We start from the raw sequence: 16460 nt of genomic DNA on the forward strand, positions 1-16460 counted from the left end.
GAGAATTATCTTCTCCCTGCTTCCAGTGGGTTTCCTGAAGGAAAACAACATCGGGCTTAAATCTATTCAAATGGGTTAGAACACGCTTGCGTTTCACTGGGGAGTTCAATCCCGCCACGTTCCAAGAAATAAATGTATGTGGTTGTGCATGTACTGATGTAATTTGTGTGGATGCGGTACTCATCCTACTCCAGCTCTGGGCATCTCGAATATTGGAAACATTTGCTTCTGGGTCTTTCGGGTCCTGTCCCAGCGAGCAGGTCCCTCAAGGTAGGCCGGATAGGGTAAGAAGCCGTGCGCCCTCAGGGGGAAGGGGGTAGGTTGAAGCTGGTGGGAAAAAAGCAACAGATTAACTTTCCCAGGATGGGAGACATAAACCTGTAAACATATAAACATTAACATGGATAATTGACAGGCAAAGTAACGTTCTGCCATAACACAAATGAGAGGATCAGTATCATCCTAATTGACTCTCCTAGTCAGCATCATTTTGAGGAAGGAAGTGCGCTTTTGCTGCATCCGGGTCTGTATATACGGTTGTTCGGCCATTCTCTGTCACCTTGAGTTTGGCCGGAAATAGCAGCTGGAACCTGATGTTCTTCTCTACCAGTTGACTGCAGATTGGGGTAAACAACTTTCTCCTAGCAGATACTGTTGGTGAGAAGTCCTGAAATATTAGGACCCGAAAGTCTCTGATGACAAGTGAACGCCTCTGTCTATATGCTTTAAGGATGGCCTCTTTAGCCGTGTAGTATAGAAATTTAGCGATCGCTGGTCTTGGTCTCCTTTTCTCATCAGGGATCTGGTCTCCCAATCGGTGTGCTCTTTCGATCAAAGGAGGATTCTGTGGGAAGGATAAGTCCAGGGCCTTAGGCAGGTCTCTGGTTAACAAAGTGATGAGATCCTCTCCCTTGATCGATTCGGGTATGCCCACAAACCGTAGGTTGCTCCTTCGGCTCCGGTTCTCTAAGTCGTCGACCTTGTCCTTCAAGTAGTCAATGGTGGTTTGTTGGTGTGTAAGGATTGAGCGGATATCGGAGGTGGAGGTCTCGCAGTCCACCACACGGTTCTCCAGTTCCCCCATTTTTTGTGTTAGGGTGGTAACTTGCGTGAGCACTGAATTAATAGAGGTTTGCAGTTGGTTAAATTTTGAGTCAAACATTGGCATGAGGATCTTAGAGACCTTTATTGCTACTGCCTCCACCTGGGAATCATCAAAGTCCCACTGGGTAGCTGAGTCATCAGACTTATTCGGAGACGGTGAGCCTTTCCCGGCTTGTATTGTTGGTGCCGAAGGGGTCTTATTTATATTTTTATCTTTATTTGTTCCCGTTGTTCTTTTGGGAGGATTTTTGTTGGCCATATTTGTTTCAGGTGTGATGAGATATTTTTTCATCAGGATGTCTGTAAAAATGGATGCAGCAGAAATATTAACTAGGGAGTCATGCAGTAATGAAGGTTACATTTTTTTTTTTTCTTTTCTTTTTTGTTTTAGAATTATTTTGCAGTTATTTTAAATGGTGGAGTGTTGGCTCCCTCTGGTGGTCAATTTTGGAAGTGCAGCCTGTATGAACGGCTTGTAAAGTTCAGACTCCTGGCGAGGATTTTGTGAAAGAAAACCTAGGGAGATAGTGATCTTCCCCCAAGTACCTCGCAAACACTGGAGCAGCTGCAGTCTCCCAGGAGCAGCTCCCTCCTTACTGGGCTGAGCGGTGTGCTGATGGAGCACGGAGGTATGTCGGCGGGGAGGGGGGGGGGCCGAGGAATGCAGTCTCTCGGGTGCCGCTGGTTACTACTGCCTGTGTGTGGTCTCTTTTGCCGGCAGAAGCACACACTGTTTGGAGGCTTCTGCGCTGCGGGGCTCCGCTCCTACCTGGCTCCTGTCTTCCGTAGGAGTCCCCTGACAGCGGGGTGGAAAACTCCCACACCTAGACCCCCAAAATGGCGGGTGGGAGAGCACGTGCGGCGGCCGGGTGATTAATTTCAGGCTCGTGTAGCCCTGGATTCCGGGAGAAGAAGGCAGGTGGTGGTGCCTGGCCCCTGCAGTGAGCCTCCGGTCACTTGTCTGGCACAAATACGGCGTCTGTGAGCACAGCAGAGTGCGCTTTAGGTCCCGCAGGCAGGGAGCTGATTAAGATGCGGCCATCTATGTGTCCCGCCTCCCGGAAGTCCCACAATTTTGGATCTTGAGTCCTCAGACAGTTCTCTTCTCGTCTTTCTGTTCTTCATGCTTAGTGTGGCACACACAGACACACAATGCAAAGATTGAATCACCTTCTCTTCTTTCTATCTGGTTTCAGGTGTGATTTTCATGTTGCACACTCCTGTTACTTGCCAAAAGTGATTTTGAATAAGCATCACACGCTTGAAGTAAAGTTGTTTACCCAGATTTTTGGAAAGGTGCCAACATTTTTTGTCTGGTCCATTTTTGGCGTTTTCTGTAAAATTACGTCCAATTAACCTATTTTTCCTCTTTTGTGTCATTCCAATACACACAAAGGAAATAAACATCTTTATAAAAAAACGTGTAATTGCAATGATTTTCTTGGAGAAATACTTAATTTTCTGGTTCAGTTTCAAGAGTGCCAACATTTTCGGTCATGACTGTAGATATGCTTTATGTATGGAAAGGGTTCTTTTCTGGTACTTGCTGTGGGTAAGGAAAGGAAAGTATTCAGACTCCTTTAAATTTTTCACTGTTTGTTTCATTGCAGCCATTTGGTAAATTCAAAAAAGTTCATTTTTTTTCTCTTTAATGTACACTCTGCACCCCATCTTGACTAAAAAAAACCCAGAAATGTAGTAATTTTTGCAAATTTATTAAAAAAGAAAAACTGAAATATCACATGGTCATAAGTATTCAGACCCTTTGCTCAGTATTGAATAGAAGCACCCTTTTGAGCTAGTACAGCCATAAGGCTGGGTTCACACTGCGTTAGCAGCAGCCCGTTCAGCACATACGCTAACGGGCTGCTGTTAACGCAAGTGCCGACGTTACATCGCGCTAGTGCAGATAGAGCATCTGCTAGCTCTATCTGCGCTAGCAGTGACGGACCCGGAAACGCTGCAGGCCGCATCTCAGGGTCCGTCACTCAATGACGGCACATCCCTAGCGCACGCCCATTGTGCAGTCAATGGCAGCCTTAACGGACTACGTTACACCGCGTTTATGCCGCGGTGTAACGTAGTCCGTCTAACGGACACCATTAACGCAATGTGAACCCAGCCTTAGTCTTCTTGGGAATGATGCAACAAGTTTTTCACACCTGGATTTGGGGATCCTCTGCCATTCTTCCTTGCAGATCCTCTCCAGTTCCGTCAGGTTGGATGGTGAACGTTGATGGACAGCCATTTTCAAGTCTCTCCAGAGATGCTCAATTGGGTTTAGGTCAGGGCTCTGGCTGGGCCAGTCACGAATGGTCACAGAGTTGTTCTGAAGCTACTTCTTTGTTATTTTAGCTGTGTGCTTAGGGTCATTGTCTTCTTGAAAGGTGAACCTTCGGCCAAGTCTGAGATCCCGAGCACTCTGGAAGAGGTTTTCAGCCAGGGTATCTCTGAAGGAATCATGAATGCGGCCAAGTACAATGACAACCGGTGGTCCTGTCCCTGCAGCTGAAAAACACTCCCATAGCATGATGCTGCCACCATGTTTCACTGTTGGAATTGTATTGGGCAGGTGATGAGCAGTGCCTGGTTTTCTCCACACATACCGCTTAGAATTATCACCAAAAAGGTCTATCTTCGTCTCATCAGACCGAAGAATCTTATTTCTCATAGTCTGGAAGTCCTTCATGTGTTTTTTAGCAAACTCTATGCAGGCTTTCATATGTCTTGCACTGAGGAGAGGCTTCCGTCGGGCCACTCTTCCATAAAGGCCTGACTGGTGGAAGGCTGTAGTGATAGTTGACTTTGTGGAACTTTCTCTCATCTCCGTACTGCATCTCTGGAGCTCAGCCACAGTTATCTTAGGGTTATTCTTTACCTCTCTCACCAAGGCTCTTCTCCCACGATTGCTCAGTTTGGCTGGATGGCCAGGTCTAGTAAGACTTCTGGTGGTCCCAAACTTCTTCCATTTAAGGATTATGGAGGCCACTGTGCTCTTAGAAACCTTGAGTACTGCAGAAATTCTGTTGTAGCCTTGGCCAGATCTGTGCCTTGCCACAATTCTGTCTCTGAGCTCCTTGGCCAGTTCCTTTGACCTCATGATTTTCATTTGGTCTGACATGCACTGTGAGCTGTGAGGTCTTATATAGACAGGCGTGTACCTTTCGAAATCAAGTCCTACCAGTTTATTTAAACACAGCTGGACTCCAATGAAGGAGTAGAACCATCTCAAGGAGGATCACAAGGAAATAGACAGCATGTGACTTAAATATGAGTGTCTGAGCAAAGGGTCTGAATACTTATGACCATGTGATATTTCAGTTTTTCTTTTTAACCCCTTTCTTCCATCTGACGTACTATCCCGTCGAGGTGACCTGTGTTATGATCTGGTGGCCTAAGAGCAGCATGGGATGTACTCTGGAGAAGGTGGAACCTGTACTGACCGCAGACCCTGAACCTAACACCGCAACTAGAAGTAGCCGTGGAATGTACCTAGCGCTCCCTAGACATCTCGACACAGCCGGAGGACTAATTACCCCTAGAGATAGAAAAGGGAAAACTATCTTGCCTCAGAGAAAATCCCCAAAGAACAGGCAGCCCCCCACAAATATTGACTGTGAGAGGAGAGGGAAAAAACATACACAGACTGAAATGAGAATTTAGCAAAGGAGGCCACTTCTAGCTAAATAGAAGGGACAGGACAGAGTACTATGCGGTCAGTATTAAAACACTAGAACACTAGAAAATATCCACCACAGAAAATACAAAAACTCCACAGCTAACTAAAGACATGGAGGGTATATCTGCATCTCCAGAGATACCAGCTTGGCTAAACAAATCCTTATACAGACCAAGCTGGACAAGACAAAACATGGAAAATAACTGAACAATAAGACCACAGCATGTGGACTGCAAAATCAAGGCCAGAACTTATCTTTGTTGAAAAGAACTGCAAAGCAGAAGAGACCAGGCAGGGATGTGAATCCTCCAGGAACAATGGACAACTGGCACTGACTAAAGGGTGAAGCAAGACTAAATAGCCCTGTCCAAATTGCAAAAAGTGAAAACACCTGATAAATGCTGTGATTCAGAGACAGCAGCGCTACCACTTACAACCACCGGAGGGAGCCCAAGAGCAGAATTCACAACAGTACCCCCCCCTTGAGGAGGGGTCACCGAACCCTCACCAGAGCCCCCACGCCGATCCAGACGAGCCAAATGAAAGGCACGAACCAAATCATCAGCATGAACATCGGAGGCAACAACCCAAGAATTGTCCTCCTGGCCATAAGCCTTCCATTTAACTAGATACTGAAGCCTCCGCCTCGAAAAACGAGAATCCAAAATCTTCTCAACCACATACTCCAACTCCCCATCAATCAACACCGGGGCAGGAGGATCAACAGAGGGAACAACGGGCACCACATATTTCCGCAACAAAGATCTATGAAAAACATTATGGATGGAAAAAGAGGCTGGAAGGGCCAAACGAAAAGACACTGGATTGATAATCTCAGAAATCCTATAAGGGCCAATAAACCGAGGCTTAAACTTAGGGGAAGAAACCTTCATAGGGACATGACGGGAAGACAACCAGACCAAATCCCCAACCCGAAGCCGGGAACAAACACAGCGACGACGGTTAGCAAAACGCTGAGCCCCTTCCTGAGACAACACCAAATTGTCAACAACATGAGCCCAAATTTGCTGCAACCTGCCAACCACAGAGTCCACCCCAGGACAATCAGAAGGCTCAACCTGCCCTGAAGAAAAACGAGGATGAAAACCAGAGTTACAAAAGAAGGGTGAAACCAAGGTAGCAGAACTAGCCCGATTATTAAGGGCAAACTCGGCCAATGGCAAGAAAGCCACCCAATCATCCTGATCAGCAGACACAAAGCATCTCAAATAAGTTTCCAAAGTCTGATTAGTTCGCTCGGTTTGGCCATTTGTCTGAGGATGAAATGCGGAAGAAAAAGACAAATCAATGCCCAGCCTAGCACAAAAGGCCCGCCAAAACCTAGAAACAAACTGGGAACCTCTATCGGACACAATGTTCTCCGGAATGCCATGCAAACGAACCACATGCTGAAAAAAAAACGGAACCAAATCAGAAGAGGAAGGCAACTTAGGCAAAGGTACCAAATGAACCATCTTAGAAAACCGGTCACAAACCACCCAGATAACTGACATCCTCTGGGAAACCGGAAGATCCGAAATAAAATCCATAGAAATATGCGTCCAAGACCTCTCAGGGACCGGCAAAGGCAAAAGCAACCCACTAGCGCGGGAACAGTAAGGCTTGGCCCGCGCACAAGTCCCACAGGACTGCACAAAAGAACGCACATCCCGTGACAAAGAAGGCCACCAAAAGGACCTACCAACCAAATCTCTGGTACCAAAAATCCCAGGATGACCGGCCAACACAGAACAATGAACCTCCGAAATCACTTTACTAGTCCATCTGTCAGGAACAAACAATTTCCCCACTGGACAGCGGTCAGGTTTATCAGCTTGAAATTTCTGAAGAACCCGTCGTAAATCAGGGGAGATGGCAGAAATAATCACCCCTTCCTTCAGAATACCGACCGGCTCAAGGACCCCAGGAGAATCAGGCAAAAAGCTGCTAGAGAGGGCATCAGCCTTAACATTCTTAGAACCCGGAAGATACGAGACCACAAAATCAAAACGGGAGAAAAACAGGGACCATCGGGCCTGTCTAGGATTCAGCCGTTTGGCAGACTCGAGATAAATCAGATTCTTATGATCGGTCAAGACCACAATACGGTGCTTGGCCCCCTCAAGCCAATGTCGCCACTCCTCAAATGCCCACTTCATAGCCAACAACTCACGATTGCCGACATCATAATTGCGTTCCGCAGGCGAAAACTTTCGAGAAAAGAAGGCACACGGTCTCATCAAGGAACCATCAGAATTCCTCTGAGACAAAACGGCCCCTGCCCCAATCTCAGAAGCGTCAACCTCAACCTGAAAAGGAAGAGAAACATCCGGCTGACGCAACACAGGGGCAGAAGTAAATCGGCGTTTAAGCTCCTGAAAGGCAGAAACATCCGCAGAGGATCAATTCGTAACATCAGCGCCTTTCTTCGTCAAATCGGTCAGGGGTTTAACCACACTGGAGAAGTTGGCAATGAAACGGCGATAAAAATTAGCAAAGCCCAAAAATTTCTGAAGGCTCTTCACGGATGTGGGCTGGATCCAATCATGAATGGCCTGAGCCTTAACCGGATCCATTTCTATAGATGAGGGAGAAAAAATGAAGCCCAAAAAAGAAATCTTCTGTACTCCAAAGAGGCACTTAGACCCCTTCACAAACAAGGCATTATCACGAAGGATCTGAAATACCATCCTGACTTGTTTCACATGAGACTCCCAATCATCTGAAAAAATCAAAATATCATCCAAATATACAATCATGAATTTATCAAGATAATTCCGAAATATATCATGCATGAAGGACTGAAACACAGATGGAGCATTAGAGAGTCCGAATGGCATCACAAGGTATTCAAAATGGCCTTCGGGCATATTAAACGCAGTTTTCCATTCGTCACCCTGTTTAATACGAACAAGATTATATGCCCCTCGAAGGTCAATCTTAGTAAACCAACTAGCCCCCTTAATCCTAGCAAACATCAGAAAGCAAAGGCAAAGGGTATTGGAATTTGACCGTGATCTTATTCAAGAGGCGATAATCAATACAGGGTCTCAAGGAGCCATCTTTTTTGGCAACAAAAAAAAAACCTGCTCCCAATGGTGAAGAAGATGGCCGAATATGCCCCTTCTCCAAGGACTCCTTAACATAGCTCCGCATGGCGGTATGTTCTGGCACAGACTGGTTGAAAAGTCGGCCCTTAGGGAACTTACAGCCTGGAATAAAGTCAATAGCACAATCACAGTCCCTATGCGGTGGAAGGGAACTGGACTTGGGCTCATTGAATACATCCTGGAAATCTGACAAAAACTCAGGAATTTCAGAAGAGGGGGAGGAGGCAATTGACATTAAAGGAACGTCACCATGAACCCCCTGACAACCCCAACTAGTCACAGACATAGATTTCCAATCTAATGCCGGATTATGCACCTGCAACCATGGGAAACCCAGCACAATAGCATCATGCAAATTATGCAACACCAGAAAACGACAATCTTCCTGATGGGCTGGCGCCATGCACATGGTCAGCTGTGTCCAAAACTGAGGTTTATTTTTAGCCAACGGTGTAGCATCAATGCCCCTCAAAGGAATAGGACTCTGCAAAGGCTGCAAGGGGAAACCACAACGTCTGGCAAATTCTAAGTCCATTAAGTTTAGAGCGGCGCCTGAATCCACAAATGCCATGACAGAAAATGACGATAATGAGCAGATCAGGGTCACAAATAACAGAAATTTAGGTTGTACAGTACTGATGGTAACAGAACTAGCGATTCTCTTGGTACACTTAGGACAATCAGAAATAACATGAGCAGAATCGCCGCAGTAAAAACACAACCTATTCTGACGTCTGAATCCTTGTCGTTCAGCTCTAGACACAATCCTATCACACTGCATAGGCTCAGGACTGTGCTCGGAAGACAATGCCATAGTGTGCACAACTCTGCGCTCGCGCAAGCGCCGATCAATCTGAATGGCCAGAGACATAGAATCACTCAGACCAGCAGGCGTGGGGAACCCCACCATAACATCTTTAACGGATTCAGAAAGACCCTTTCTGAAGATTGCCGCCAAGGCATCCTCATTCCATTTAGTCAGTACAGACCATTTTCTAAACTTCTGGCAATATGATTCTGCCGCTTCTTGACCCTGAGACAGGGCCAACAAGGTCTTCTCAGCATGATCCACTGAATTAGGTTCGTCATACAATAACCCAAGCGCCTGAAAAAAGGTGTCTACATTAAGCAACGCTGGATTCCCAGGTTCCAGGGCAAATGCCCAATCCTGGGGGTCACCACGCAGCAGAGATATAATAATTTTAACCTGCTGGATGGGATCACCAGAGGAACGGGGTTTCAGAGAAAAAAACAGTTTACAGTTATTTTTAAAGCTCAGAAATTTGGACCTATCCCCAAAAAACAAATCAGGAGTTGGAATTCTAGGCTCTAAAACTGGAGTCTGAACGATATAATCGGAAATACCCTGTACTCTAGCAGCAAGTTGATCCACACGAGAAGCCAATCCCTGAACATCCATACCAGCGCCGAACTCCTGAGCCACCCAGAGGCAAAGAGGGAAGAGAAAAAAAAAACACAACAGACTACAGAAAAAAAAATGGCTCAGCACTTTCCTTCCCTTCTTCTGAGATGCGGTTAACTCATTGTTGGCCAGTTGTACTGTTATGATCTGGTGGCCTAAGAGCAGCATGGGACGTACTCTGGAGAAAGTGGAACCTGTACTGACCGCAGACCCTGAACCTAACACCGCAACTAGAAGTAGCCGTGGAATGTACCTAGCGCTCCCTAGACATTTCGACACAGCCGGAGGACTAATTACCCCTAGAGATAGAAAAGGGAAAACTATCTTGCCTCAGAGAAAATCCCCAAAGAACAGGCAGCCCCCCACAAATATTGACTGTGAGAGGAGAGGGAAAAAACATACACAGACTAAAATGAGAATTTAGCAAAGGAGGCCACTTCTAGCTAAATAGAAAGGACAGAGTACTATGCGGTCAGTATTAAAACACTAGAAAATATCCACCACAGAAAATACAAAAACTCCACAGCTAATTAAAGACATGGACGGTATATCTGCATCTCCAGAGATACCAGCTTGGCTAAACAAATCCTTATACAGACCAAGCTGGACAAGACAAAACATGGAAAATAACTGAACAATAAGACCACAGCATGTGGACTGCAAAATCAAGGCCAGAACTTATCTTTGTTGAAAAGAACTGCAAAGCAGAAGAGACCAAGCAGGGATGTGAATCCTCCAGGAACAATGGACAACTGGCACTGACTAAAGGGTGAAGCAAGACTAAATAGCCCTGTCCAAATTGCAAAAAGTGAAAACACCTGATAAATGCTGTGATTCAGAGACAGCAGCGCTACCACTTACAACCACCGGAGGGAGCCCAAGAGCAGAATTCACAACAGACCTGGGACTTAATGCCCAGGGAAAGGATAGTACGTCAGATGCGATCAGCCGCTCTCCCGGGGGAGCGCGGCCGATTGCGTCCGGGTGTCAGCTGATTATCAAGGACCGCTCCCGGCACATTAACCCCCGGTTAAAACATGATCGCAGCGTTCCGGTGGCATAGGGAAGCATCGCGCAGGGAGGGGGCTCCCTGCGTGCTTCCCTGAGACCCTCGGAACAACGCGATGTGATCGTGTTGTTATGAGCGTCTCCTCCGTCCTCCTCCCTGCTTGCCCCGGATCCAAGATGGCTGCGGGGGTCCTTCTGGGTCCTGCAGGGAGGTGGCTTGCAAGAGCCTGCTGAGAGCAGGCGCCTGCAAGCCTCCTGCACTGCCTGTCAGCTGATCTGACACTGCTTTGCAAAGTGTCAGATCAGCGATCTGACACTATCGATCTGACACTATACAATGATGTTCCACCCAGGGACAAAGTAAAAAAAATATATATATTAACATGTATAAAAAAAATAAATACATAAATTCCCAAATAAAGAAAAAAAAAATATTCCAATAAATACATTTCTTTATGTAAATAAAAAAACAATACAATAAAGGTACACATATTTAGTATCGCCGCATCTGAAACAACCCGACCTATAAAACTGTCCCACTAGTTAACTCCTTCAGTGAACACCGTTAAAAAAAAAAATAAATAAAAAACGAGGCAAAAAACAATGCTTTATCATCATACCGCCGAACAAACAGTGGAATAACACGCGACCAAAAATACAGATATAAATAAACATGGTACCGCTGAAAAGGTAATCTTGGCCTGCAAAAAACGTGCCGCCATACAGCGTCATCAGCGGAAAACTAAAAAAGTTATAGCCCTCAGCATAAAGCGATGCAAAAATAATAATTTTTTCTATAAAATAGTTTTTATTGTATAAAAGCGCCAAAACATTAAAAATTATATAAATGAGGTATCGCTGTAATTGTACTGACCTGAAGAATAAAACTGCTTTATCAATTTCACCAAACGTGGAAAAGTATAAACGCCCCCCCAAAAGAAATTCATGAATTGATGGTTTTTGTTCATTCTGCCTAACAATAATCGGAATAAAAAGCGATCAAAAAATGTCATGTGCCCATAAATGGTATCAAGAAAAACGTCAACTCGTCCCGCAAAAAACAAGACCTCACCTGATTCTGTGGACCAAAATATGAAAAAATTATAGCTAGCAAAATGTGGTAAGGCAAAAAATATTTTTTGCAATAAAAAGGGTCTTTTAGTGTGTGACAGCTGCCAAACATAAAACCCTGCTATAAACAGTAAATCAAACCCCCCTTTATCACCACCTTAGTTAGGGAAAAATAATAAAATAAAAAAAATGTATTTATTTCTATTTTCCCGTTAGGGTTAGGGCTAAAGTTAGGGTTGGGGCTAAAGTTAGGGTTAGGGCTAAAGTTAGGGTTTGGATTACATTTACTGTTGGCATTAGGGTTAGGGGTGTGGTTAGAGTTAGGGGTGTGGTTAGGGTTGGGATTAGGGTTAGGAGTGTGGTTAGGGTTGGGATCAGGGTTAGAGGTCTGTTGGGGTTAGGGTTGGAGTTAGAGTTGTGGGGTTTCCACTGTTTAGGCACATCAGGGGCTCTCCAAATGCGACATGGTGTCCGAGCTCAATTCCAGCCAATTCTGCGTTTAAAAAGTAAAACAGTGCTCCTTCCCTTCCGAGCGCTCCCGTGCGCCCAAACAGGGGTTTACCCCAACATATCGGGTATCAGCGTACCCAGGACAAATTGCATAACAAGTTTTGGTGTCCAATTTTTCCTGCTACCCCTGGGAAAATACAAAACTGGTGGTTAAAAAATCATTTTTATGGAAAAAAAAAGTTTTTTTATTTTCACAGCTACACAGAGTTATAACCTCATAAAGGGACAGTGGTCAGAATTGTAAAAATTGGCCCTTTCATTAACATGCAAACCACCCTTGGGGGTTAAGGGGTTAATTAAATTAGCAAACATTTCTGTTTTTTTTCCAGTCAAGATGGGGTGAAGATTGTACATTAATGTGAAAAAATTGAACTTTTTTTGAATTTACCAAATGGCTGCAATGAAACAAAGAGTGAAAAATTTAAAGGGGTTTGAATACTTTCCGTACCCACGGTAATTCTACTGAGAAGTGTATTATTTCCCCAAAGTCTTTTACATAGGATACCTTTTTTTAATTGTGGTTAAACCTATACGTATTGTTCTGCTTTTAAGACAAGTCACCATCCATAACATAAAATTTATTTTTATTTATCTAGATCATGTAAATGGTTGTTCACCAGCTTTAGAGATAGTTTCCAACATATGTGTAAGCATGGTTTGCTTCTTAAATAGGATTATACCCCTCTAAAGACACCTGAAGAGAAGGGGTCAGCCACAGTGACTTTACCTCATTCATTGGTACATGAGCAGAAGATCCTCAATCTCACCAATAGGATCATTGAGCTGCTGACTGGAGAGGTGAGTGCTGCTGAGAATACTGGGACACTATAGGATAACACAAGGGTTAATGTGTCTGGATGATGACTTTATCATTGTATCTCAGGTTCCTGTAAGGTGTCAGGACGTCACTGTCTATTTCTCCATGGAGGAGTGGGACTACATAGAAGGACACAAGGATCTGTATGAGGACATTATGGAGACCCACCAGACTCTTATTTTACTGGGTATGAGACATAACTAGGTAAATATGTTCACTTAACATATAAAATGTAGTCATCAAGTGTGTCTTCTACAGAAGAGTCTTGTAAGAAAACTGCGCCACAGAGATGCTCTAGCCCTTTTCATGATGAGGAGGATGCCAGAAAGGAAAATGAGAAGACCTTATTATATTTTAAGGTGATGAAACATATTACAGTACTGCAAAGGATGATCCTCATTATCTGGACTGTATGCTCATTGGAGAATCTAACATCATTTGTAGTGTATTTTAAGGGGATCTGTCAACAGGTTTTTACAACCGCATCTGAGAGCAAAATAACGTAGATATAGAGACCCTGATTCCAGCATTGTCTCTCTTACTGGGCTTCTTGCTGCAGCTTTGAAAAAATTCACTTTTCTCTGCTGGAGATCTACCAGTTCTTCTGAGTTCACACCACTGACTGACAGCTTTCTGTGCACACCGTGCATAGGCAGAAAGCTGCCAATTAGTGGTGGGGGTAAAGTTATACCAAGCTCATGCATAAGGAGGACAACATGGCACCAGGTTTACTAGTCCTTTAGTGATAATCTGCTGATAAAACAGTGATTTTATCAAATCTTATACTGATAGGGAATTTAGAATGTGAGCCCCATTGAGGACAGCAATGATAATGTGTGAAAACTGTAAAGCGCTGCGGAATATGTTAGCGCTATATAAAAATAAAGATTATTATTATTATAAATCTTTAGCAAGCAGCTCAGTAAGTGACTCATCACTGGAATCTGGATCTCTGCCCCTACATTATTCTACTCACAGCTTAGGTAGCCAAAACCTGGTGACTGATTCCTTTTAAAATGTTGTAGTGATAATGTATAGACTCCATAATGGGTTTATTATTTCAATGTTTAGGAAGGTGATCTGAATATTGTGTTGATGGATATTGATCCAGAGAATGAAGATGAATTATTAGATATGAAGATTAAGGATGAGGAAATACCTATTGGAATCAGCCTAAGTGAGTAATTGTCATTCAGGGTAAGAGATGTAACAGATTGCCATGCATTCTCTAGTTTCTGTTATAATACATGATAAAGTTAGGAAACCTCCATCTCTGGCCTCATATACTACCAAAATATCCATCTCTGGTCTGAAATAATACCGAAAACATAAGAACCTATTGTACTGACCACAATAATTTTTCCTTAAATTTGAAGGTGGAGGTGGGTGCAACATTAAAGATGGTACGGTTCCACCCTGTGAAATGGAAGATGAAGGTGCAACACAAGATTCTACAAACTCTATTCTAGCAAATATAAGATCACCATTGACCAATGCATCTTCTGATTCATGCAAACATAAAGAATATGTTCCTGAGGTTGTTACATTTAAAGTAGGATACAGGAATGACTACAGGCATACTTGTTCTGAATGTGGAAAATGTTTTACCAAAAAAGACAAATTTATTATTCACATGAGAGTCCACACTGGGGAGAAGCCATATTCCTGCCCCGAATGTGGAAAACGCTTTACACAAAAAGCCAACCTAATGGCCCACCAAAAGACTCACACTGGCGAAAGGCCTTTTTCCTGCACAGAGTGCGGCAAAGACTTTACGTGTAAATCAACCCTTGTTAAACACTGGAGAATCCACACGGGTGAGAAGCCTTTCTCATGTTCTGATTGTGGAAAATGCTTTACCTACAAATCCCATCTTTTAGAACATGAAAGAATTCACACAGGTGAAAAGCCATTTACCTGCACCGAGTGTGGCAAATCCTTTAGACACAAGTCCCATGTCATTGGCCATCAGCGGGTCCACACGGGTGAGAAGCCCTTCATTTGCTCAAAGTGTGGTAAATGTTTTACACAAGAATCAAGTTTGGTGTATCATCAAAGGATCCACACTGGGGAGAAACCATTTAGCTGCCCAGAATGTGGAAAGTGCTTCACTTATAAGTCTACGCTTGTGAAACACCTCGTGATCCATTCAGGAGAAAAGCCATATTCCTGTTTGCACTGTGAGAAACGTTTTACCCAGAAGTCAATACTAAACGAGCATCAGAAAAACCACACAGGAGAACGTCCATATGTGTGTTCTGTATGTGGAAGAGCATTTACCCGAAAGTCAAATATGTTGAAACATCAGATCACTCACACAGGGGAGAAACCGTACACATGTGCTGAGTGTGGGAATAGCTTCACGCAGAAGGCAAGCCTTGTTAAACACAAGAAACTTCACTCGACACAGGACTCAAAATAAGGAACTTTAACCTAGAAAATATTTTTATTTTATTTTATATATGAGGGAGTAGATACAAAGGTGCTAAAGAGTGAACTGTTTTGGCATCATCGATACATACTCAGAGTATATATTTATTTTTTAGTATTTTTACCTTACATTTGACAGGGGGCATAGCTGTGGACCTGGCATTGGGGACTCATTGTAGCTAACTTTCAGAGAAATAATCCCAGTATTCAGACTGTGAATTTGGTAGGACTAAGAATTTTATGATGTTATTTTGTTCTATGTAAATTTACAGATAATTATTTCTTAGTGTAGCTTTCACTTTGGACATTTTTTTTACATTTAATTAAATGGGTTGTCCAGGAATTGAAGAAATTACGCTAAGTACCATCTATATGCTGATGACACTCAGATCTACCTGAGATCTGGCCCAGATGGCACCTCTCTGCTCTCCAGAATCCCAGAGTGTCTATCAGCCATATCCTCCTTCTTCTCCTCTCGCTTCCTCAAGCTCAATGTGGACAAATCTGAACTCATTATCTTTCCTCCATCACGCATATCTTCTCTACCTGATCTATCTATCAAAATAAATGAAATCACACTTTCCCCTGTCCCCAAAATCCACTGCCTCCGAGTAACCCTTGACTCTGCCCTGTCCTTCAAACCGCACATCCAAGCTCTCGCCACCTCCTGTCACCTCCAGCTCAAAAATATTTCTTTATCGCCTCTCATTGGTGGACACAGGAACCATGTGTGTATGCTGCTGCCACTAGGAGGCTGACATTATGCACAAAAAAGTTAGCTCCTCCTCTGCAGTGTACGCCCCACCGACTGGCATTATGCACTTCAGTTTAGCTTAGCTTAGTGTTAGTAGGAGGTGGACATGGGTCTTCCAGTAGACCCTTATCTACCTCAATGTGCGTCATTTTCTTACAGGTTTTCCGGAGGGATACAGGGTGAACAGTCACACCTGTAATCCCACACTATGGACTATGAGTACGGCGTGCACTGCCACCCCGTATCCTCATAAGATCCAACAGCAGGACCATGATCCTAGCACACAAGCGTGCTTAGAAGTTCGGTCCTTGCTCCGTCCCCCACCCACTCGCCCACCAGAGCCTGTCGGTTGGAGGAGACGAGGACGACCACCATCAGCTCCATGGACGTCTGACACCTTTCTCTAAGGTTAGTAACGCAGTAGCCGGCGGGTCACAGGAGCCTCCGTCTGCGCCCTCCATTCTAAGCCGCAAAAGGTCCAGACAGGAACTCCGGTCTGAGTCCTCTTCTCGTTCCATCTCGCCCCACGGTCCTTCTCTGCAGTCGGCTTCCTC

The 16460-nt window shown here is 44.3% G+C and overlaps 1 protein-coding gene across 2 annotated transcripts in view; it reads left to right on the plus strand.

The window, feature by feature from the left end:
• LOC143767169 (uncharacterized) overlaps positions 1 to 15504 on the plus strand; it is a 34768-nt gene extending 19264 nt beyond the window's left edge. Inside the window, exons 3-7 of one of the 2 annotated variants that reach the window (XM_077255248.1) lie at positions 12578 to 12703; positions 12789 to 12909; positions 12981 to 13081; positions 13794 to 13899; positions 14099 to 15504. In XM_077255248.1, the coding sequence (XP_077111363.1) occupies positions 12578 to 12703; positions 12789 to 12909; positions 12981 to 13081; positions 13794 to 13899; positions 14099 to 15144 (1500 nt within the window). In that variant the 3' untranslated portion in view covers positions 15145 to 15504. The remainder of the gene's footprint in view (positions 1 to 12577; positions 12704 to 12788; positions 12910 to 12980; positions 13082 to 13793; positions 13900 to 14098) is intronic. The other variant, XM_077255249.1, reaches the window with a different exon arrangement.
• Positions 15505 to 16460: the final 956 nt, after the last annotated feature.

This window comes from Ranitomeya variabilis, chromosome 4 (genome assembly GCF_051348905.1).
Source record: "Ranitomeya variabilis isolate aRanVar5 chromosome 4, aRanVar5.hap1, whole genome shotgun sequence".
In the NCBI taxonomy this organism is placed as follows: domain Eukaryota; kingdom Metazoa; phylum Chordata; class Amphibia; order Anura; family Dendrobatidae; genus Ranitomeya; species Ranitomeya variabilis.